Consider the following 24,690-nt stretch of genomic DNA (forward strand, 5'->3'; position numbering starts at 1 on the left):
CTTTCTTGCTCAATCTTTTCCCTTTTACAAGACCCACTCACCCACCGGCTGTTGCAAACAAAGACACACACACACACACACATACTGTACACGCACAATGACAGGATCTTTCTCTGCAGGCTCCAGGCTCTGATGAAAGTGTTGGGAATGTGTACTGAGAGGCCACTGACACTTCCTCCACTTTCTAGTACTGACGACCGGCCTCAGGCATCTAATGCCCCGGTGACTGTTCCCTCCAGACGTTTAATGGTCATTAACCGCAGATGACAAGCAGAATAAATGGGCTTTCATTTGCGGTGGATATTGCTGTAGAGAGATCTATCCAGCATTAGTGTTGGCGCTGTCACTCAGCTGCTCCTCTCTCTGCTTCTTAATGGTGGGCTTTCTCTGGATAAAAGCAACGATTAAAAACCTCAAAATTGCATGCACGTTTGATGGTGTCATTTCTAAAGTAATTATAAAATCACCACAGACACCAGAAGGAAACAACAAACCCGTCACAAACAGGAAAAGGCTGCTGTCTGTGCACCATCACAAACTATTATCATAAAATGTGCGTTAATGGTCTTCATAAGCCTCAGTGGGTCATTAGGGGCCTACTACGCCTATCCTTGAGCAAAACTTAAGCAACACATTCTAACACTTTGTAAAACTGCATGAAATGTTAACCTTTTTGAAGACAAACAAAATAGCTTCTTTAGGCTTAGGCAACAAAACCACTTTGTTAAGTTTCGGGGAAGATCATGTTTTGGCGTAAAATAACTACGTTTCAAAAGTGAAAGTAAAACTTGACACAAAGACAACTACACGTTGGTTTCACATGGGATGCCATTCTGGTGTCCTGGGTGAAAGCCCCGTGTTTTGTGTCCCATCCATTGTCCCGACCTCCACCCCTTATGGAGTTTCAAGCTGTCTATACTACAGGGCCTTCCACTTTTGCTCGTGTCATAATTACTACGGTCGCTAGAGGTCGCTGTTGTGCTCTCATTCCTTCTTTCAGTGATCAACCATGTGAATCGATGATAAATCCTACTATTGGGTGTAGCATGGCCCTACTGACCCACATCTATGAGGCTATTAGCTACTGATAACGCACATTTAATGGCCTGATAGGTGCATGTGTGTATTTCGGGCCTGTGTGTATGTTCTATGTAAGATAACAGAGTGTAAAAATTGTATTTCCCCTCTGGGATTAATAAAGTGCCTTTGTTCTTGTTCTTCTTATTTCTTCTTCTTCTTCTTCTTCTTCTTCTTCTTCTTCTTCTTCTTCTTTCTGCAGTATTTTTAGTAGAAAAAAACAAAGAGGACATTTTGCAATAAAAGACTGTAAATAAGGAACATATTCATTTTATTCCTTTAACTCGGACTGCTGAAGCATCATTAACTGTAGGTATACTTTCAAATGAGATAGAAGGGGCAATGTTGATTTTGTCCTTAGGAAGGGATCCATTTATGGCCAGTAATTTAATAAAATAATAGACTACATTTCCGTGTTCCTAATACAAACATTAATCATTAATCAAAACGCACTGTAAAAAATGTAATGGAAATATGTGGCCCTATTATAATGATTACTGGGCAGTGTTTATTTTTTGACATGTCTCTTTACAAATCAACGAGCAGAAATTAAGCAGACGCATCCGGCTTGTCTGAAGCAATAATTCAGTACAGTTAATAGAACGTACTACTGCTGTTTCAGTGAATGAAATAACACTTTACAGCCACTCCAAGCAAACATGGCTGCAGACGGAGTCCCTTATCGGCCCGCCTCAGGAAATTGGACCTATAAACAGAGCCCAGAAAACCGTTTATTTAATTGATTAGGACTTCCTTTTATAATGTTATTGGTGCACCGCCATGCCTAATACACACCCGTTTTGGCTGAGGAATATAAAGATGCTGTGCACTGCCAACAGTCTGAGCCAGTCTACTGTATAGTTGATGTACGGTATTGCTTTTGGCTTGGATTATAGTTTAAAAATGGGGCTATATATAGTATTTATAGCATGGGGTTATATGGAACAAAAGCACAGTCAGGAACTAAATTATGGGTTGTTGCTACCGGCAAAACTAACCCATTACATTATGTAACATGTCTTGTATATCATGGCCGTCAAAACAGTATATTACCAACGAGATTAAGAGCACCTCAGCAGTTGAGGTGCAGGAGTTGAAAAATATTTTTGGCAAACTTCAGCTTTCATAGCTTTCAACACCGCCTCATTTCCCAGGAGTATCCCTTATTTTTCATGTGAATTTTTGAGAGGTGAAGGATAGTTTTTCCAACATTGCAAATTAGTCCAAGAGGGGGAGGAGGAAAAAAAATCCTTCATGTTTGAAGTTCAGGTTTTGGCAGCGTGGAGATTTTTTGCCGTGTCACTGCAGAGAGAGAAAAGAGGGCTTAGAGGATTTGGACGGTCTTATAAGAAGGTAAATCAATAGAGAAACAAAAACACTGGCCTTTGACGCAGAACTTCTAATACTCGTTCTTTCATTCCTCATCCCCTACCCTCTTCTTTCTCTACACACACACACACACACACACACTCCGCTACTTTAGCCCTGAGGTCCTGTTTCCGGTCTGGGGTGTATGAGAGAGACTAGCCAGCATCTATGTGGGACTGGAGCTTATATTACACACACGCACATGTTCCTGTGAGCATTGTTTATGTATGTGTGAGTTGACTTTAAGCGTCATGTTGCTGCTCAGTTTCCTCTGATGCAACAACACTCATAAAACTCCACCAGATGGAAAAAAAAAACATGTTTCAGCTTCATGTCACACTGGGGTTTATTCATATAGCAAACATAAACACACACACACACACACACACACACATATAGCAGACAAGCATGGAGGCACACAGACACACACATACACACCACCCTTGTAGCGTTGCTGTATAATGTGACTTGCAAACAATACGAGTTTTGTTTCTAACAATCGTTTTAAGACCTTTTGCCCTTATAAAGCTGCTGTTCATGTCTTAACGATGTTTTCTGTATGTGAAACACTCATTACACATACACACACACACACACACACACACACACACACACACACACACACACACACACACTCAAATGACGACTTATCACGTTGAGTCTAAATCCAAAGGGGATTTCTGATTTTCCATGTTTCATGAACCGGCTTAAGTCCACATGTTTCCTAAAGGGCTGCTTTGTGTTGAGCGTTATGAAAGACGAATATATGCATTTTTCAAGAAAGTATGGATTAACTCATTCTTGACAGAAGCATGAAAATAGGACATGTGGTCAGGCTATTCGGTTTATTGTAGACAGGTTTTGTTTTGGTGTCCTAAATCCATGTAAATCTCTTTGGCCGATTAATTGGTGTACCTCTAATTTGAACTACTCTAAGTTAATCGGTATTGATGCACCAATAGTGGCTCTGATACTGATACTGATTACTGTACCAATTAGGCATTCTCCCATACAAATAATCCAGCTACATAACCATCCATTCATGAAATGAAATCGCAGACTTAAGGATCCTCCTTACCCCGGGTATATACATGATCAGTAATGCTTTGCAAGAGTGGCATTTAACAATGTACGAGACGCGCAACAGAAGTAATCCTGGTCAATCATACTGTAAACCACAGAACAGCGTATCGCCCATTGTAAATAAATAGAAATTGTTCCAATGGTGTAATCCACCAAATCACACTCCAGGATATTCTCTTACGAATTATTAAATTCGGATTGACAAAAAACGGATTTATTAAAAAAGTAGCTGACTGCTGTAGAAGTAAATAAGATATTGGCCTATTAATCGGCTTTATCCTGCTCCAAACTATCATTATTATGTCGGCCTTTAAAAATCCACTATTGGTCGACCTCTAGCTCATACTTCATACTTAAATGGAATTTAAAGTAAAGCCAAATATTCACAGATTACAGGGGGAACACTTCTCTGATGAAAGCATTACCTTTTAAATCAAAATGTTAACAACCTTCACATAAATCGCTTAATATTTTTGTGACATATCTAATATATTTTCTTCTTCCAATAAAGCACCAGCGCCACCATGGATGAAGAACAGTGTTACTACAACGAGACCATCGCCTTCTTCTACAACCGCAGCGGCAAGACCCTTGCTACTGAATGGAACACCGTCAGCAGGCTGGTGATGGGCCTGGGCATCACCGTGTGCATCTTCATCATGCTCGCCAACCTCCTGGTGATGATCGCCATCTACGTCAACAGGAGATTCCACTTCCCCATCTACTACCTGATGGCCAACCTGGCAGCTGCTGACTTCTTCGCCGGACTGGCCTACTTCTACTTGATGTTCAACACGGGACCGAACACCAGGCGCCTGACCGTCTCCACGTGGCTGCTGCGCCAGGGCTTGATCGACACCAGCCTGACGGCGTCCGTGGCCAACCTGCTCGCCATCGCCATCGAGCGCCACATCACCGTGTTCCGCATGCAGCTGCACACGCGCATGAGTAACCGCCGCGTGGTGGTGGTGATTGTCATAATCTGGACCATGTCCATAGTCATGGGGGCCATCCCCAGCGTGGGCTGGAACTGTATCTGTAGTATCAAGGATTGCTCCAACATGGCGCCGCTTTACAGCAACTCCTACCTGATCTTCTGGGCAGTGTTTAACCTAGTGACTTTTGTTGTCATGGTGACACTATATGCCCACATCTTTGTCTATGTGCGCCAGAGGACCATGAGGATGTCGCGGCACAGCTCTGGACCACGACGCAACCGAGATACCATGATGTCTCTGCTGAAAACCGTGGTGATTGTTTTGGGTAAGTAAGAGATCTAATCTATCTATCTATATCTATCTATCCAGCTATCAAGTTATCTCTATGTATCTATCTCTATCTAGTTATCTACTACATTTATACTGTTTATTCCTCCTTATCTAGCAAGCTACATCTACTGTTCATATCTAGTATCTCTGTAGCAGTGAATGCAACATTTGAAGTCATCAGCAGCAGCGGAACAATGAATCCGTTGATGGGTCTATCTGTGAGGCTGCATCATTCAGCACGAACACAGTGTCTGCCTAGCACGACTGTAAGCCTCTAATACATCATCTCAGCCAACCCCGTCTCCGTACACATTACGTTCATGTGCTGTGATTGTACGTGAGCAGTTTATGCACAACGGCTGTTCAGTGCAACATGAATATGTTCTGGTAAAACAACTGCATGAGTAGCTATAATGTCTAGGAGATGCAGGTGTAGAAGCGGAATAGATGGAAAGATTGCTGCATTTTGAAAGATGTGGTTTGTTGACTTTACACAGTGTACAAGATCGTGAAAGTTAAAACTTCCAAACCAGATTTAGACCCTCAGTGGATGGAGGAGGTTTGCATAACTTTCATCAAAGTGTGTTTGAATGCAAAAAAACAAAGACAGGGTTTTGCTTTATTTTTCACTGTAAGCAAAATCACTTTCTTTATTTCCTGAAGAAAATGAAAGTGGAGCTGGAACAGATGCCCCACTTCTGCAAATTTGATGGGAAAATACTTTCAGGAAAGATTTAGAGTAATATGAGAAAGGAGCCTGCAGCTTCATGACTTCCCTATACAAGCCTTTAAATGTCTTGGCTTTAACCTAGACTACATTACAGTGTGCTGGACATGTCTAATGTGTACTGTACAGTTATACTTGGAGTATCATCACTGATGTAAAGGCAAAATCTTAGATGTGACGTGACGTGACTACATTAAGCTTGATATTAAATTGTGCATGCCGTTCGTAGCTATACCTACGAAAAGTAATGCACTGTATTTCGTATATATCCCACAAAATCAATTCGTATGTTATCCACGTCATTGAAGTATAAAGAGTGACAAATGGCGCGTAGGGAGGAGTTTGGGGTGGATAGATAGGTGGATCAAATAACACTGGACTTTCACCCAGGAGACCGGTGATCGTAACTGTGTGAAACCAGAAGTAAACGTTGATTTATTTGTCACATAATCTCCGTACTAAAATTATGCCACTACTGGAGTTATTTTAACCTGAATCGTGATCTTTTCCTAAACCTTACTAAGCAGTTTTGTTGTCTAAACCTAACCAAGTCATCTGTTCCTAAACCTAACTAAGTAGTTTTGTTGCCTAAACCTAACCAAGTCGATCTGTTCCTAAACCTTAGTAGTTTTGTTGCCTAAACCTAACCATGTTCCTGTGAAGTCGGAAGTTTATTTTCAAAAGACTGGAGTGGAGATTGACATGTGCATCACGTGTTGCTAGACATTTGTAGGAAAACACACGAAAAATGGGGAATAACTTTCCGTAAAATCTACGAACCGCTGTATGAGAATACGTTGCATTGAGATAGTTTGTTTCAAATGAACAGGTGCTATGCTGTATTAAAGCTAGGGTTGGTAGTGTTCTTTATTTTTTACATCCCGACAGCAATCAATAAATCAAATGCTTTGACAAAAAAAGAAAAAGAAAAAATCTGGTACCTGTGGCTGTCGCAGGACTGTAATAAGCCCGTCCAATCATTTGACTCGGCCCAACCTCAGCTTTAATGCGGTGACAATGTTCTCTTCTAAAGAAACAGCGCCTGTTTTATTTTCAAGCTGAGCTCTGTGTGTGTGCAGTCTGACAGTTTTATGTCTTAGCATTCAGTTGAGATATGTTACCCACTTTGCAAGTCTCCAGGCCTCTTCAGTGGTGTGTAATAAATAGAGGCATAGCTGTTTTTTGCATTATAGCACAGTGGCACGCTAACTCAGTCATGTGCAAAGCAAGTTTGAGTGTGAATTGTGGGAAAAGGCCTTTTTACTGCCTTCAAGCAGGATGTGTTGGTCCTAGACAAAACATACCAAAGGATTCTGTGTGATTTGTCTCCTGTGTGCTGTGTTATCTCATCCTGTTGCCTCTGTTGTCTTTACTCCGAACTTAATTCAAAAGCAGTGGACAGCAGCAATGTGCTGGATAAAACTGGAGGACATATATTTTCTGCTGCGTAGAGATGCTTTATTTGTTTTCTTCTTATTTAACCTGCCTCATATTGTTGGCAAGCAGTTTCTGGGTCTCATCTGCAGACACTTCCATAACTTCTAATGGCTATAGAATACAGAGAGATAACCATAAAGTAAATAACTGTAATAAGCATCGAGTGGATTACTTTCATTGGTTGAATGGAAGTTTGAAAGTCCTTGTGTCGTTGCAGCTGCTCCTACAGAGAAAAGAGTCATCCAATAACACTTGCTACTATCCCTGAAACCCCCCCCTATAAATAAATGCTAACATGTTCCAAATGATGGTGAGTGACTTCATCCCGAAACAGCGGAGGATTCCTTCGAAATTAAACAAACTACGTCTCTCTGGAGTTGCTCAATATCAGGTTCTGCCAGTAAAGGACAGGGCTGGTGTCAATTACGTCACAGTCGAAGCTTATAATTTACAAAAGCTTTACTTTATCTAGAAATGGATGTAGAAACAGAAGGTTCTTTTTATGTAAACACACACTACTCTGCAACATACGGAAAGAGAAAGTGAGATCACCTACACTGCTGCTCTTTGGCTGCATTCCCAAAAAGAGTTTAGCTGACTGTGTTTAAAGGAGAGTTCAACAAATTAATTGAAACCAGTTTTGTATTTTCACAACCATATGCCAGTATGAAAAAGGACTGCGAAAACCGCTGTAAATAAAAACGTTTTTTCTCTGTGTGGTTAAATATATTTTAGTGCAAGTTTAAAGGTACAGTGTGTAGGATGTGGTGTGGTTGCAGATTGCAACCAACTGAGTACCCCTCCACTCACTCCTCCCTTTCCAAGCCTGCGGTAATGTGAGCCGCCAAGTGCAAAACCATGGTAACGCCATTTGCCTCGCTCAGAGGTCATCCATCCTTACCATAATCAGCAACAGAAGTCACACGGCGACTAGCGGTACCACAGTTTTGCACTCTGCGGCTCACGTTACTGCACTTTCAGCCAGCGTGTCGGAGAACTACGGAGGCCTTCAGGTAACGTAAAACACAAAAAGCTCTCTCTAGAGCCAGTGTTTTCTTTTGTCCGTTCTGGGCTACTGTAGAAACATGGCGGTCTCCGTGAAGAGGACCCGCTCCCTATGTAGATATGAAGGGCTCATTCTAAGGTAACGAAAACACAACGATTCTTAGTTTCAGGTGATTATACACTAATGAAAACATAGTTTTGAATATTCTATTTCTGCTAATAGATTGCCTGAAATGCTACCCGCTGGCCCTTTAAGGGATCGTCTACCATTAGTAGTAAGAACAGTTTTACAATACTTAGAACAGTATCAACAAACAAATCAACAAATCAATTTCAATCATTATTTTTGAATTTCTGAACAAATCACATTTGTTCTTCTTACTGATGCCCAACCCTTACTGGGAAATTAAGTCTTTTGAGCAAGGGTGTGATGTTGTTTTGGTTCAGTCTGGAATCCACTGCTGTTTCTGAGTGAGGTCATTTTTGAGCACAGAGGAGGATAGAAAATGCCAGGTTTTCTATTGTACTGATAGAAGGGAGGTAGTTTCTTGTTTCAATTGGATTTGCAGTACAATCGCTTACTCATATCTCTTGAACGCTTATCTCCTGCTAAATTTGAAAAAAAATCCCTCTTCGCCTGTTTTTGTCTGGCCAAAGTTAAACAAAAAAGGTCAAATGTCTCCGAAAGGGTTAAAGTCGCCATTGAGTACTGGGATTTGATTATGTGCGACTTCTTATGGGAAGGTTGAGATGAGTTCCACGAGAAAGTAAACCCCACAGCAATTCCCTGTCCGCCATCTCCCATCTGCTGACCACATGATGATGAGTGTGCCTGCTGTCCACTTCACTTGTCCTTCTCAGGATGCTGTAAAACTACCCATGGGTGATTTCTTCTTGGAAGGACAGGAAGAGATGGAAAGTTGGTTACACGCACCATGCATAAGCATGTATACACATAGACTCTCTCACACTCACATAAACCCCTAGGCTCAGTAAAAAAGAGCACAAGGACACAAGGTTGGCTCCATTCACATAAACTCTGATGTACTTACTTAGTCAAATGATGGGAAAACAAAACCCGAATCCGGCTTGTAAAATAAAAAGTATTTTTGCCAAAAACAATAGAGACAGGGAGCAAATGTTTTACAAACAGGTCCCTGTTTTGTGTCTTCTTGTGCAAGCGTATGAGCATGCCGGTGACGTGATGCGCATCCTCGCCAATGATTTCACACCATTCCACTGATCTACAGGTGGCGGTATAACGCATCAAGAAAAGCAACAATGTGCCAGAACAGGCGGGAATGAAGAAAATGTGCACAATGCAGGTTTCAAAATATTCAAAAATTCTACTTTGCAAATGTTTCATTTGGAAAGAAACGCATTTAACAATTTCATTGTTGAGCTTCAAGGATACAAACAATGCATTTTGATGACTAAAGGCCTTTACATACTTCTAAATTTTGGTGAGGAAAAAGTGGCATGGCCATTTTCAAAGGGGTCCCTTGACCTCTGACCTCAAGATATGTGAATGAAAATGGGTTCTATGGGTACCCACGAGTCTCCCCTTTACAGACATGCCCACTTCATGATAATCACATGCTGTTTTGGGGCAAGTCATAGTCAAGTCAGCACACTGAGACACTGACAGCTGCTGTTGCCGGTTGGGCTGCAGTTTGCCATGTTATGATTTGAGGTCACTTTCTATGCTAAATGCAGTACCTGTGAGGGTTTCTGGACAATATTTGTCATTGTTTTGTGTTGTTAATTGATTTCCAAAAATAAATATATACTTACATTTACATGAAGCAGCATATTTGACCACTCCCATGTTGATAAGAGTATTAAATACTTGAAAAATCTCCCTTTAAGGTACATTTTGAACAGATAATGTGTGATTAATTTGCTAAAACTATGGACAATCATGTGATTAATCGCGGTTAAATATTTTAATCGATTGACAGCCCTAATGTGCACAATAACCGAATCTAGTCAACTGATCTGTTGCGAAAAGCAGTAACACGGCAGGTCACATACTGTCTTGCTGCTCCATTCAGCCACTGGCGCTTCTCTGCTGAAAGACAAAAAAACATGTTTGAATGACACCAACAGAGATTCTCTTCATCACTCATCAATGAGTCAACTGCATTGTCAAATTAACCATGACTCTTGTTCACTGTGTGTGTCAGGTGTTGGCTCATGCAGAGGTCGTCTGTGAATGATTTGATTATCTTAAAGCCCTGGTGGTGTAAACGCTCGCATCGTCAGACAGCGTGGAGCGCCAAGACATACCATTGTCCAAACACATGCGCACAGATGCCGTATCACTGACTTGCATTTGTTTCAAATTCCCAACATGTAGCCAATCAGTGTTCAACCCAAGAACTGAGTAATTGTTAGGTCTACATTTCAAGTTGACACACACGCATAGCTGCACATTTCTTTCAATTCAACTCAATTCAATTCAAATGCACAAGTACAATATTGCCTAAAGCGTCAAATTTCAAGTTTCTCTCTGCTCCTGAAATGCCTATGTGTGTCTTCTGGCTGACTGAGAGCAGAACCAATCAGAGCTAACTACAACCCTCCAATCCGCTGCCAGCGTGGAAACATGACTGGCTTGCAATGTTGCCTGTTTTCTGTGTGTGTTTGTGTGTGTGTGTGTGTGAGGCACTTAATGCAAGAAATTCCTGTTCACAGTGCAGCTCTTCTAATCACCTTACAACCGCAGCATCTGTCCTCATGAATCCTGCTCTGGCAGAGTCATTTCTGGCAAACTCTGCTCAAACATCTACAGTAAATGCTGCCAGGGGGGTTGCGCCTACCACATCTCAAGTGAGCCTGGATTTGTAAGCCTGCATTAACAACTGAAAGATCTCAAGTTTAATCGAATATTATCCAGATCAACTCTGCCTGTTCGAGCCCCCAGGAAGGGCGTCAGGCTTTGAAGCAAATTTTCATAGTGGCCAAACGGTGGTACTATAACTTCCGTGTCCGTCATGTGATGCCATTGGGCCCAAAAATACTTTTTCCCATATAGACTTACATTGGGAAAGAGATGTCGCTTTTTCAGTACGCACACTTGAATAGCCCTTATTAAAATCATTCCATCCTAAAAGTTGTAAAATGCCTTAATAGCCAGTTATTTTCCTTCCTCCGTTGATGTGAATGAGCCCCAGACCGAGGCTGGAGCAAGGGCTGGGAGGCGGAGTTAAAGGAAACGCTACTGCGCCTGCTCTATGGGCCCAATGGATGCGGAAGATCACCGGATGATCCGGATATTTTATCACTCGGCAGTCGAGCCATTTTGGCTTCCACTGAGCAAGTCTCATAGGAATGAACAGGCACCCGCCTCCCATCCTGTATCCAATTTTCTTTATACATCCATGTGCCTGTGAGGATGAAAAAAAAAAACTAAAACTTGTAATCATGTAACACCATCAATCAGAAACAGCTCTGGAAAGGAATTTGTTTTTGGACAGAAGAACCTAATCTGCGCTCATAGCCTGAAGCAACAAAATCTGGTGGCACCAAGAAGAAAACAATTTAACCATAAACAGACAATTTAGTCAACAAAACAGTTGATAGGACCAGACTGGTAGTATTTTAAAAGTTCAAGGACCAAAATGCCGCTCTAAATCAGATGCAATTTAAAAAAAATTGGATTGAGAATTTGGCGGTTAGTGGCATGGTTAACAATCTGGATTTGATCTAAACCATAACAGAACATTACAGCACCAGATTGTGTTGTTTTTACCGCTGATTTATGTCTTTTTTATTCCCAAGCCAGTGAGAATAAAAGAGAGAAGTAAGGTGAAAGTGAGTGAGTCACTGCTGCTGACCAAGAACTCTGCAGATATATCACAGCCTGTTTGTGCTTGCAGAGCAGAAAACCTTCATTATTGCCATTTCAAAGACTCCACTGTACTTCCAGTCAAAAGCGCATTTCTCAAACCATTAGATCACCGTGACACCATCACCACACTCCATCAGTGTGTGTACGCCACAAGCCTCTTTATCAATAATTGCCAACACTCAGCTGCTGAATGTGAACTTGTATCTAATCTGTGTGGGAAAGAGGGGAAAGGAAAAACAAATCCATTTGCGGACTAACGGGAAGCCACCGGGCCATTTGAGAAATATATATAATGGTTTGTGTCCGCTGACTTACTTTAACGAGATCATGGTCACGACCACAGATGATGGTTAGATTAGGAAAATGATGGAGAGATGAACGGGAATTGAGAGACAGGCATGGGGTGGAGAGGAAGACAGGTTGCAGAAAGAAAGGCACGATGAAGAAATGAGGCATAGGAAACTGAATAAGTGATGAGACACAAAGAAAAAGAAAGAGAGAGGGGAGGAGAGGGACAGGAAATGAGCAAGATAAAGAGAGGCTGAGAGAGATGCAGAAAGAGAGATTAATGGAAGAAAGGCAGTGAGACAGAAGAATGAGAGCAGTAATTTAATATTGGGTGTTTATTCATTTTTTAGGGCCTGAGAGAATTGCACATTAGTGGAAACCTGAGCCAACATGAAGACGTGAGAAATAATAGAAAGGCAGGAGAATCCCAGATAGCATAATTTGAAGCTCTGTAATGAGTAATGTATGTTGCTACATCTGGAATACATCAGCATAATGTAAAAGAAGGTGTGAGACGCAGCATTATAAAGATCAGAGACGTGGGTTATATTTTACACTTCATATACTGAAATATTTACGTTACTCTTGCTGACAATTTTCTATTTAATTCTAAAAGTTATTTTGATTTTGCTTCATTTCAGTACATTATGGTAAGAAAAATGCAGATAAGAAGCAAATTTTCGCCTTGGTTCATACCATCATCCAGAGGTGCATGTATTCACCGTGTCTAGCAAGTCACACGTCAGATGAATTAATCTGGTTTACTACAGCGGTATGAACACAAAATACACAGATTTTGCTATGATTTAATTGCAATAAAAGGATCAAAAGGATGCCGAAATAACTAGATAATGATGCAAGTTTGTAAAAAGTCTGAATTCATTCAAGCAAACAAGTTCGGATCGATCAGGGCTAGGCTATTCCAAAATTGTAGCTGCTCCATCAACACTCAAAATAACGTCATCTAGGCATGCACATACATTTATCCAATTAGATTTTTGTGAATTTCACATATTCGGATTGCCCCGTGCAAATTTATTCGCATCTTTGCATTGACTTTGCATGTAATCGCGTCATGCAAAAAGTGTGCCTCACATTTGATGTGAATACACCTTTAGGAAGGAGGTTGGAGTGGATGGTTGGGTGACGTAGACACTCGTACTGGTAGACCACAGTCAGTGTTGATATGTATTCTGAGAGGAAGGTGCATGTTCCCCTCGTTCATCTGTCCAACATTTATATGAGCCGTGAACTTGTGATGTTTGAGAAATGCTTGTTCACTTGTGTTTAGTCTTCCTGCTCACTCAGGTTTTCTGTAGGGGGACTTTAATTACCTGACCCTTTAAGAAGAAGGAGTGCACTTGTAGGTCATTTTTCCTGCTGTAATGTTAGTCAGTTCCCAAGAAGGGAATGTTTACTTGTTTCTCAACTCCACTACCAACATGTATACGTTTTTCTTTTGCCTCTTGAGAGGGTACATTTAATTAATATCTTATCGTTTTTCCAGAAATTCAACTTCTGCATGCTGGTCCATTTTTCCCACTCAAACTACCAACCATCCTCAAGGGCCCTCCAGTGCAACCGCACTGCCTGCACTGTCTATATTTAAACCCCTGGTTTTGGGAATGGAAATGAGCGTTGGGTGCAACAATTGGCTGTTTTTCTCGTGTAGTGAGTGGAAGACAAGTGATGCAGCATCTGTGATGCCTCCCAAAGTCCTGACAAAATGTCTAGCATAACTAGAATCTCCCTCTTGAAAACAAGAGAAAGATTGGTCGAGGTCCAACACGTAGTCCTTCCAACAAGTCCTAAAATTAAACAACAAAATGTGCGTTTGCCCATGTGTACTTGGGTTCAAATCAGTACTTTTGTTGAGGTTAAGAGAAATCTTTTTCAGAAACCAGAACATCTTTTAAATCACCAAAAATAAAGAATCTTCAAGCGCATGTGTATAACTGCTAACGTAACTTTGACAAAGCCAAAATAGATGATGTAATGTTCATTACCTCTCTGCAAATTGTTTTTCAAAGCATAACCCAAATGACTGGAAATGTGAAACTGATGGCAGCAAAAAAAAAAGCATTTCTAGTTGCAGTCATTTTTAGTTAAAGGAATAAACATGCAAAAGCACCAACACGATCCGTTAAGCCGTTTAACCTCATATATTTATGTAATTATGTAGCGCACTACATGTGACTGAGGACCATAGAACAAGCTGCTGCAGACAATATGTCAGTAATAGAGGAAAACAGCATCATAAACTTCTTAATGATGCATTTCTCCCTGGAAGAAACATGACACATCGGCCATTAGAGCAAAGCCTCTACTAACAAACAACACGTTGGATTAGGAAAGAGATCCACATTTCCTAATCTGAAGGAGGAGGTGGTGCGCAGAGACAGGAAGATACCCATATCATTGCTCACAATCCCCTAACGATGTGGTACGAAGCAAAGAGCTTTAATGCTGGAAGTGAGACTGTTGTTAATAATGTTTGTAAGGCTAATCGTGCTGGGACGGACAGTTTTTCTGAGTGCTTTCTCAACACCGTCCAAATGTTTTCACATCAATGTTTGAGTGCTCTACCATCTGTCTTTTTTCCATGGTGTAATTATGTAAGTGAGTGTTTGCGTGTGTTTGTGTCTGCACATGCGAGTGTTTATCTGTGTCTACCCTCAGTTTTGCATCTGTGTGTGTGTTTGTGGGAGTGTGGAGTTCATTGCCGTGGTCTGGTCTCTATTATTTCCTTATATTTGTTCCCATAGCCCTCTGTTCTCTCTCTTATGGAAGCCCATTTCCGCCAAGAAAAGAAAAAAAAAGCATGACAGTTAGGGATGATAATAAAAAAAAGTATTCGTGGTAAGTAAAAAAAAAAGAGAAACCAAGTCAAAGTTTTGACTGGCTTTGTCAAAATTAGGAGATACAAAGCAACTTGGCTTTCAACAAGGTCAGTTCACTGTGTAGATGAAGATGATCCTTCAAATGTCATATTGATTGCTTTTACATGCACAAAATATTCAGTTTTTTGCCCTTATTCCGAAAAAGACAGTATTCCTACTAAGCTGTGGGAATGTTTTGTATGTATTTAATGTTTTGTTTATCTCTATGGAAGATATCTGACGTTTGGTTCCCACTTATAACAAGGCTTGTGAGCCTATGGTATAGCGATTATGGTATCACGTGGTATCCCAGGGTTGTCAGTTAGTTTGGAAAAAACAGATTAATGGCTGAGATGACGGTCAACGACTTGTTGTGAAGTGAATGCAATGGAATTGGGGAGGGAGAATGCGACATCTAGTGGCTCAATGTTATCAATAGCCCCTTTAAAAATTCCTTCTGACCAGAGATGTGGGCTTTTCTTTTGGACGCGCATCTCCGCAAACTGTCGGCTAGGTTTGTGTAAAACGCACAGAGCTGGACAAAAACTTGCAAGAGGCTGTTGGGCCATGTGTCGCAAACTGCTGTAAAAAAACTAACTGAGATGCATATTCCGAATGCGCTGCATACATGTCCAAAGAATGCTCCTAAAACCGGAATAATATCACTATATCCCACGTCTAAATCGGAAAATGCTCCATTCAGACCTAACTCAGAATATCCAAATTGAATATGCTGTTTACATGACCCGTATCTAATTCAGAATATTCTGAATAATTTTGGAATATCAGTGTGCTTGTATGTGTCACATAGGTCACAGTTGCTATGCTAAAATCCCCATACATGCCTCTTGCTTCTGTGTAATTTCTAACTCTATCAAGACCTGGAAAGCCATAAATTGCCAGATTTTCCAGGCCTGCATCGGAGCCGTCTTTATTTACTTTCCTCCACTGACTTTCCATTTCTCCAGTCTCTTTTCCCTCCATGTGGCATTTTCAAGTATAGCGACAGGGCGAAAGGATTCACTTAAGGCCAACAATATCTATGTGTTTCTTCCGTAAACAAAAGCTCAGCTTTACTCTCTGTGGCAGTAACGCTGCTCTATGTGGCCGCGGTAAGCATTTTTTTGGGCAAAGTAGTTTTGAGATGAAGGGTGTAACGCAAGCAACCGTATACCCCTGGCTTCAGAGAGGAAATGAAAGAACCCAAGGGTGAAAGCTCTCAGGTCAAAGCTTCACACAAAGACTGTTTTCTTCCTCATTCTGAGGGAAAATCAGGACAAACATCCTGTGAATATGCACATTTCACACAGAACAGGATCAGTGTTAAAGAAGCAGCAGGTTATATGAAAGAGCAAAATGCACAAGAGTATTTTGTGTTTTTAGTTGTTATGGTTTTTGCCTCACTCGGACAAGAATATAGACTATCTTATGTTTCCATCAACACTAACACAAAATGAGACAGTGTTGCTAAAGGCAGGAAACAATCGTATATAGGTATAGGTAATATACAATCACAATGTTGGTCGGAAGTATATTTTTCCTTTTTCTGACTGAAATTGTGTGCTCTTTTTCTGTGCTGACTCTCAGAGTGAGATGTTTCACTTAGAGACAGCTAGCTCAGATAGTTTCTCTGCTGGGGCTGCAAACCGTTTGAGAAATTTATCTAACTCCGCAGTCTGCCTGCATAGCTGGGAAGTGAGGTCAAGCCTTCGCTGCAGCTGCCGCCTGCAAAACACTAACAGATAACAGGCCTGCCTGTCAATATCGCGTCTCTCTCTCTCTCTCTCTCTCCCCATCTCTGTCTCTGCTTGCCTAATTTCTCATCAAGACTTTTTGTTTTACTGTCTCAAGAGTTTAATGTCCTACAGTTGTCTGTCTTAGTCGTGACAAATAGCATCTGTTGACAGGATTCACAACACTTGAACTGGGCATTCATGAGTGATGAGTCAGTGACCCCCCCCCTCGGCCGTGCTAACACAGTTCATCTAATCACAGAAATGATGATGCATTGTACTCAACCAAATGAGGTTTGAAGGTTGTAGATATGATGATGGAATACTGGAGATCTGGTTGCAATAAAGAGGTAGAGGTCGTCGTTTATGTTCCCGAAGATGTTTCACGTTAAGGGAGGGATAATGGAGGGTGTTGATTGGAATTTCCTGAGAAATCAGGAATCCCATCCCATCTTTTAACTATTTAAGTTGACTAAACTTGACCTAGCTTTAACCATCATATGAATCTTTTCTTTCGTAATGATGTAACTGTTTTGGAAAGCCCTAACAAATTATGTTTAAGGCGCCAGATCAGAAAAAGGTCATACAGTGTGATGTGTTTTGGAAGAAAATGACAAACAGGATATTTATTTAGCTTTTGGAGATTATTTGGTTTTGTTTTCTTTTAACATAGCGCTTTAAACTAATTTCTGATTTATTTCTATGACATTGGGCTTTTATTTTGAAAGCTTCTCGGTCACCCTGGTTTGTGGAGCCCTAAAAGTGACAAATTGTCATTGAAATCTCAACAGTGATAGTATATAGTATGTTCATACTGTATATGTGATTAGTCAAGTGATACAGTATTATATTGAATTAGTATATCTCTTTAGTCAAAATTGCAATAGAATATTTAAATAGCAAAGCAAGTTCTATAATTGAAATTATTTGTGAAAAATAATTTTAAAAAAATATTTGTATTTATGTATTTGATGATGAAAAAATGTCATCAAATAATTTAGAATTATTCCACTTGCACAATTCTTGTTAGCAAGAATCATGTTCAATCAATCAGTGACATATTTCAAACATTTTCCATTTGACTTTTACTTCAGTTGTTAACCTAATGTATCTTCTATCATATAAAAAAAAGAACTAGAAAAACTACTGTACTGGCACTGTAAGTGCTATCATAAATAAGACTGTGTAAGATCGTGTGGTGAAAGTAAATTGGAGATACATTGATTTTTAATTCACACAGATTGGTACTGGAATGTTGTTATTTATTTATTTGCACTCAGTTTAAATTATTAATATCAACATGATTACTAATGCATTTAAGTATATTTATTACTTTGAAATCAGCCTTTTAGTGGTATTTTTCACTTTTGAGGATCCATGGCTGGTAACCTAATGCAGCCGCAATAACAAAGTATTTGAGAACACTATACAACAAAAGTACTCAAAAAGTGCCATTAAAAAGTTTTAGATGTGGTTTTAGAGTGACATGGGTGTTTTTGTTTTGCAGACTGATGGTATGTGGTTGTTTAGTGATGATGATGTGGTCGTAGAGTGTTTTTTCTTTGTTTCATGACAGACCAAAAAGAACCAGCACTGGCTCCCAGATGGAGTGGCTTCATTTACACTATACTGTATAGACCTTTTCAGAATTGACAACATAAACATTCTTAATGGGCCCCTTCGTATTTCCAGTTGCGATGTTCGTTAATGCATTAGCTGACAGGAAGTAATCTTGGACCAAAGCTGTTGCACTAGCAACAGAATGGCAATGAAAAGGTCTATATGTTACGTCATCCGATCCAATCAGTGGTTGTGTGGTAGAATATACTTTCAGGGCCAAGATCTTCATTTCTGCTTTTTTACTTTTTTTGTGGTTCACTAGAGAGAGAGGAAAGACAAGGAAATGTCTGCCTGGTTCAAACTCAGGGTGTCACATGAACGTAATATACACTTAAGAGTGAAGGTGGAGGTTGCAGGATGCCTCACATGTGCAACATGATGAGGTATACATTTTAAGATGACACTGAGAAGACATGCCATCTTGATGAAGTCATCAACTCGAGTTTAAGTCCCGGTGAATCATTGTTTCTCAAGTGTGAGTCAGTGTGAGATCAAAGCAAGTCATCAGTGTCCAAAGGTATGAATGAAAGTCATAACGAGTCATTCAAATTTAAACTGCAAGGATGCAGGAAGTTCAGAACTTAGTACTGCAATGTGCAAACCCTCACAAAAAAAACACCCTCTTCGAATGATATCAGCCGAATGAATGAGCATTATCAGCCGTTATCGGCCTCATAGATATGGGTTAGAAGGGGCCTGCTACACCTACTAGTAGGTTCAAAAGGCCGTTATCATGTATTGGCATGGTTGATCACCGACACGATTTTGAATGATATCAGCCGATTAAATGGGCGTTATCAGCGGTTATCAGACTCATAGATATGGGTTAGGAAGGGCCTGCTATAGGTTATCATCCCTTCACATGGTTGATCACTGATACAAATACAAGACAACGCCGACCTCTAGTGGCCGTAGTAATTATGACGGGAGCAAAGGAGGAAGTCAGGTGATGTAGCATAAAGAGCAGCAAAGTCCACGTAGGGAAAACGTGGGGTGTATGGATGGGTCAAACAAACACAGAACTTTCACCCAGGAGACTGCTGTTTGTGTCCCGTGTAAAACCAAAAGCCAACATTGACTTGCAATGAAACTTACAGTAAGCCTACGTAAGTTAGGCAACAAACGTAGGCTTCTTATTTTAACCCAAACCACAATCTTTTCCTAAACCTAACCAAGTGGTTTTGGTACCTAAACCTAAAGTCGTTTTGTTTCAATTCACAAAGTTAAGTTGAACTTTCACTTTCACAATGTGGTAAGGGCAGTTTGGCCCGTCTGAAGCATCAGAATTGTAGTGATAACCACTGAAAACACAGATTCAATCAGCTGAGAACATTCGAAATGGGTGCCAAAAACTGTTTTTGTGCTACTTTCATTTATGTGTCTCTTATTAGCTTCAAATACAGACACACATTTTCCTTTTCAGGATGAAGTAATATATGATGTGAATAATTGTCTTTGTAGATTTATGATGGATTATACACATGTAGGCCCTAGAAAAATCCAGTTATAAAAATGCATTTTAGAAGAATTCTGAGATAATCCAACTAATCAGTGAAATCTGTGCGTCTTGGTGCAACTGAAAGAAACTCTGCTCCCAGAACAGCCTTGTTAGTCCATTCCAGTTCCCCAGCACCAATTTGAATTCCCCCCCCCCCCCTGCTTTGTTTCTCCTCAGGTGCGTTCATCATCTGCTGGACCCCCGGCCTGGTCATCCTCCTCCTCGACGTCTTCTGCCCCATCTGCAACGTCCTCACCTATGAAAAGTTCTTCCTGCTTCTCGCCGAGTTCAACTCGGCCATGAACCCCATCATCTACTCCTACCGCGACAAGGAGATGAGCGCCACCTTCAGGCAGATCCTGTGCTGCCAGCGGCAGGAGAATGTCAACGGGACAGCGGCGGAGGGATCCGACCGGTCGGCATCGTCCGTCAACCACACGGTGCTGAGCGGCGGTATACACCACCACCACCACCACCACCACAATAATGAACACTCAGTGGTATAAACGGAGAGGCTGGAGATCACGGAGATTAACCCAACTGCTCGAAGGGGTTAATTTGTCTTGGAGATACTGACTGAAAGAAGGTAAACGGCAGCATGGGAAGGTCGGGAGGGACTGCAAATATGATACGAACTGAAGACAGTAACGTGATAAATTTGAGAATGAAGATTAGGTAGATGTTATGATGAGCTGGATGAGATCACAATGAAGAAGAGGATGGTTACATGAAGTAAGATGACAAGACTTTATCGCTGTGTGGAGGAAGAAAAGGGGGGGTGGGGTCTGATCTTCGAGGACTCTGATAGGCTGTTAGCATTTTTGTGTAGTTGTTTATTATTTTTTGTGTTGTTAAGGACAACGCTGATATGAACTATTTAAAAGTAATCTGTGAAATGAAGGTAATGCCAGTACTCCAGTCTTCTCTAACTTTGTATCCTCTAGACATAGGTTTCAGACTTTTCCCCCTTGATCCCCATTTATTCCAAGGTCCCATAACATCATACACACACATGTTACATACAGACACCATGGCACTACCATCGGAGTTTCCTTCACATCCATTTGAAGACTCATTTTTGGGTGTGAACCCACTATTCTTTCTTTTTTCCTTTTATGATTGGGAGGAAAGACTTCAAATCTGGAAAAATGCAACCAGCACATGCAGTTTTGTGCTCATAACGTGCAACCGTGAATGACCTTGTGGAGACTCAAGGATTTTCTTGGTAGTATTTGGAGGTTTAACTTTTTTCAAAATATAGGCGTCAAAGTGAAAAATGTATGGGACATCCTGCCAATGCTTCTTAAATAGATAAATATATCAATACTGACATGTATGACATGTTTAGCGACTTACCAAAAAAATGCTGTTGTTCCCTTTATGGATTGTTTAAGTAACCAGAGCCACCATTCATTTCCGCAGCACATTCATCGTTCATCCTTTAATGACAAGTGACCTTACGACCTAAATACTTTCGGGACTCATTATTCTACTGATCTTCTTCGCCAACTAATAAAGCTTTAATGAGTCCAGTTTCCTCTTTTGATCCAACTTAAATACATGAAGGGTCCAGGATATTTTGTTTATTCCCTCTAAGGAATTAGAGACAAGTTGTTCCCGGGATCTTACCAAAACGGGGAGGATGTTTGCGTTTTTAAAGCAGGCTCTGTGCCACAGTGTTATGTGGAGACAAGGTGAAGGTCATTTCTGGTGAGAGTTAACAGACTTCAGATCATGACATGAAATGTGCTGATCTGTCTGACGCTCATGGTTTTATTAAGTGTCCATGAGACTGAAAAGTGGTGGGTGGTAAGCAAATATGAAAGTTCACGTTAAATTGCCCCCATTGTGAGCGTTGACAAGATGGGTCATTACGTCTTTATAGCATGAACATGAAGATAAAATGGGTGTTAATGAGTGCCTGTCTGAATTTTAGTTTACAAACTCAATTTTGCCACCAATGATACTGTAGTTTAGACTGCAAACACTGACCTGCAAATGTCATGGTAGTCCATCTAAATGTTGTATTTCAGTCTGGACCAAAGAGGTGGACTGGCCTACAGGCTGACCGACCCTAGCATTGCCATCCATGGAAGCACACCACTAGCTTGGCCAATAAAAATCCAGTTTGCAATTGGTCAGTGGTGTAAAATTGTGTCAGTGTGCCATGAGCATAGCTGAGATTTAAATCCACTCATTCTATTGTATTCCATTATTTCTCTCCAAAATTTGACTGTTAAAAATGCTGGTCCCTACTGAACCAATACTTAGCCCAGAATCTGTGGCTTTTTGGCCCTGCATATAAAATTTAAGTCATGAGCTCCATTTCAGCTCAGCCTCTAACACCTCTTAGCTTAAAGCTAGGGTTGGTAATGTTGAGAAACTAGCAAGAGTACACTGGATTTTAAAAATGATGCAACTGAAAAACCCAGCCCAGTGTTGCCAACTCTTTTCCAATGAAAGTAGCTAGCATCAGGTCTAAAAGTCACTAAATCTAGCGGGAAAGTCAGCAACACTGACAGCCCGTCCCTTCAGGCCTCCCTCCAAAGCCACTCCCCCAAAATTCTCATGATGAACGTAAACATATCATAATAAACAATCATATTACAGTCCTGCCACAGCCACAGATACCAGATTTTTGTCTCTTTTTTTTTGTCAGAGCATTTGATTTATTGATTGCTGTCAGGATGTAAAAGAGAATTTCAACAAATATAACAATTAAACAACACTTCCAACCCTACCTTTAAAATCCCAAAATCTTCAACACCAATTTGCATCTTTTATGGCAGCATTTGGGGGGGAAAAATAACATTTTAGAGTCTGCTCATTTCTTTTCTGTGAGGAACTCATGAAGTTCACTCCTACAGTATCGCAGTCTGATAGCGTCTGCGCGGCTTTACAAACACTCCGAGGAAAGTATGAAAATATCTTTTCTATTTAGCCAGAAACTGAATGTCATGTACGCATTTTTTGCTGCAACAGTGTTATTGGTGATATGAAGTAAATACAGATGTCCATCCAAAATATATGTTTTTTTTTATGTCATCATATGAGATGGTTGGGATTATGATAATGTTTTTGTGAACCAGTCTTTATTAGCAAGTGTTACAAATAATTCAAATGTTTCGCATATCTCTTCCTCCCTCCCTTCTCGTCCCTCCTCGTGGCATCTTGAACTGAGACGCATCCTGTGTTTAAAGCTTCCCAGTGAATTAAGTTGGCACATATTACAGATTCTGTACTAACCTGTCGACAGGCATATAGTGGGGTTCTGATAATGTTGATGTATACCTTAACTTTATGGAATGTTTACCCACACCACCACATTAAGCATTTTTAGTCTTTTGTACTGACAACAATGACGTATCACAGTTTACTTATAATACTAACAAGATAAAGCCGAGTTGAGCCAATGCAGTGTTGAATGGTGATATCTTATTTCCACAAGTGCACTCCCCACCTTCTTCTCTGAATTTGAGACTCTCTAAGCCAACAGAAAGTCAGCCTGGTGATGCTATATGCATGACGTACATTGTTAAGAATCACCAGCTGAACGTTAAGTCGTGACTTGAATCAAAACACATTTTGGCCAAAATACACCCAAAGAGAGCTGACATGAAAGCGAGGATCACGGCCAAAAACAGTCAGATGTTTGCCAGGCAGCAAGATGTTTGCAGTGCTAAAATGAAGTCAGCTGGTATTTTTTGCCCGTTGAAGTTGGCCAAAATGTTGCCCTGTTTATGAGGCAACGTAAGTTCTTTTATTTTTTCAGCGTGTACCCAAAAGGTTGAGAGTGGGGAGTGGATTACTTATGGTCTTTCCCCCGTTTAGACTTTGTTTTTGGCCTTTTAATCTCCGGGTTGTGCCTCTACATTATAAAAAAAATTAACATTTTGAGAAAAATTCCAAGGAAACAATCTTAGATATTTTCTTCTTAGACAATTTAACTTAAAAGTTTTGCCTTTGAGTTTGTCCACACTTTACTTCTGTTAACTTCACAACAAAGCTCTGGACCCAACCCTTCATATTTGACATTCACTGTAACCATTTTTCTAACAAAAGTATTGATTCAGGTTATATAGCAAACCAACTAAACTTTCTGTCTTTGTATGTCTCTGTTTACCAGTGTGTCACTCTTCGTACACCATTGTAAGTATATGTGTACAGTATGTATGTATATAAATATATATTATTCAAAGTTAATCACCAAAGGGAAAGCGTTTTTGTGTTTTGTAAATTTTAAGTGTGTTATAATCTGTCCAAATGTACTGTAGGATTTTGTTTATGGTTTTTATGTCATGAGCTCTTTTGTATTATGACCCTAATTAATGCATTTCCTGTCAACTATTAACTTGTTTGCGACCCAGAACTAGATATCTGTGTGCAGTGCCTTCCGGTCCTTAAAGAGTAACTTAACACCAGTGTTTTACCGCCCTCTCTGGTTGAAATTGTGCTTTGTTGCACCTGTAACCACACCCAGCAGTGATGTCACAGTGTCCTGGAGTACACTTGTACATCACTGCAGCAAGGTGAGAAGTTAAAGGGGAACACCACCTAAATTAAAAATTCCAATAGGTTATTTCCATGGCCGATAAAAGTTCAGTCAATATTTGTGAACGTGAGCTACTCTCTCTCAAAGCCAGAAACCAGAGAAGTAAGTCTCAAACTTGTGATGTCATCGGGTATACTGTAAAGTCTGGAGCTGCTCCATAGACAATGAATGGGAGGCTGATTTTGTGGATCCACAGAATGTGTTTTTTCTTTTTTATTCCCAAATGAGCTTTATTCTATTGTAGTGTTGTCAGTTGTCATCTAGAACATCTCTCCCAATTCATTGTCTATGGAGCAGCTCCA

General features: G+C 40.5%; 1 protein-coding gene across 2 annotated transcripts in view; it reads left to right on the forward strand.

Annotated features, from left to right (window-relative positions):
- Positions 1 to 21,200, forward strand: part of lpar1 (lysophosphatidic acid receptor 1) — an 80,548-nt gene extending 59,348 nt beyond the window's left edge. For both annotated transcript variants that reach the window (XM_074618039.1, XM_074618040.1), the window contains 2 exons: positions 4,040 to 4,791; positions 20,014 to 21,200. In XM_074618039.1, the coding sequence (XP_074474140.1) occupies positions 4,040 to 4,791; positions 20,014 to 20,342 (1,081 nt within the window). In that variant the 3' untranslated portion in view covers positions 20,343 to 21,200. The remainder of the gene's footprint in view (positions 1 to 4,039; positions 4,792 to 20,013) is intronic.
- The last annotated feature ends 3,490 nt before the right edge of the window (positions 21,201 to 24,690 follow it).

Source organism: Sebastes fasciatus, chromosome 19, assembly GCF_043250625.1.
Source record: "Sebastes fasciatus isolate fSebFas1 chromosome 19, fSebFas1.pri, whole genome shotgun sequence".
NCBI lineage: Eukaryota > Metazoa > Chordata > Actinopteri > Perciformes > Sebastidae > Sebastes > Sebastes fasciatus.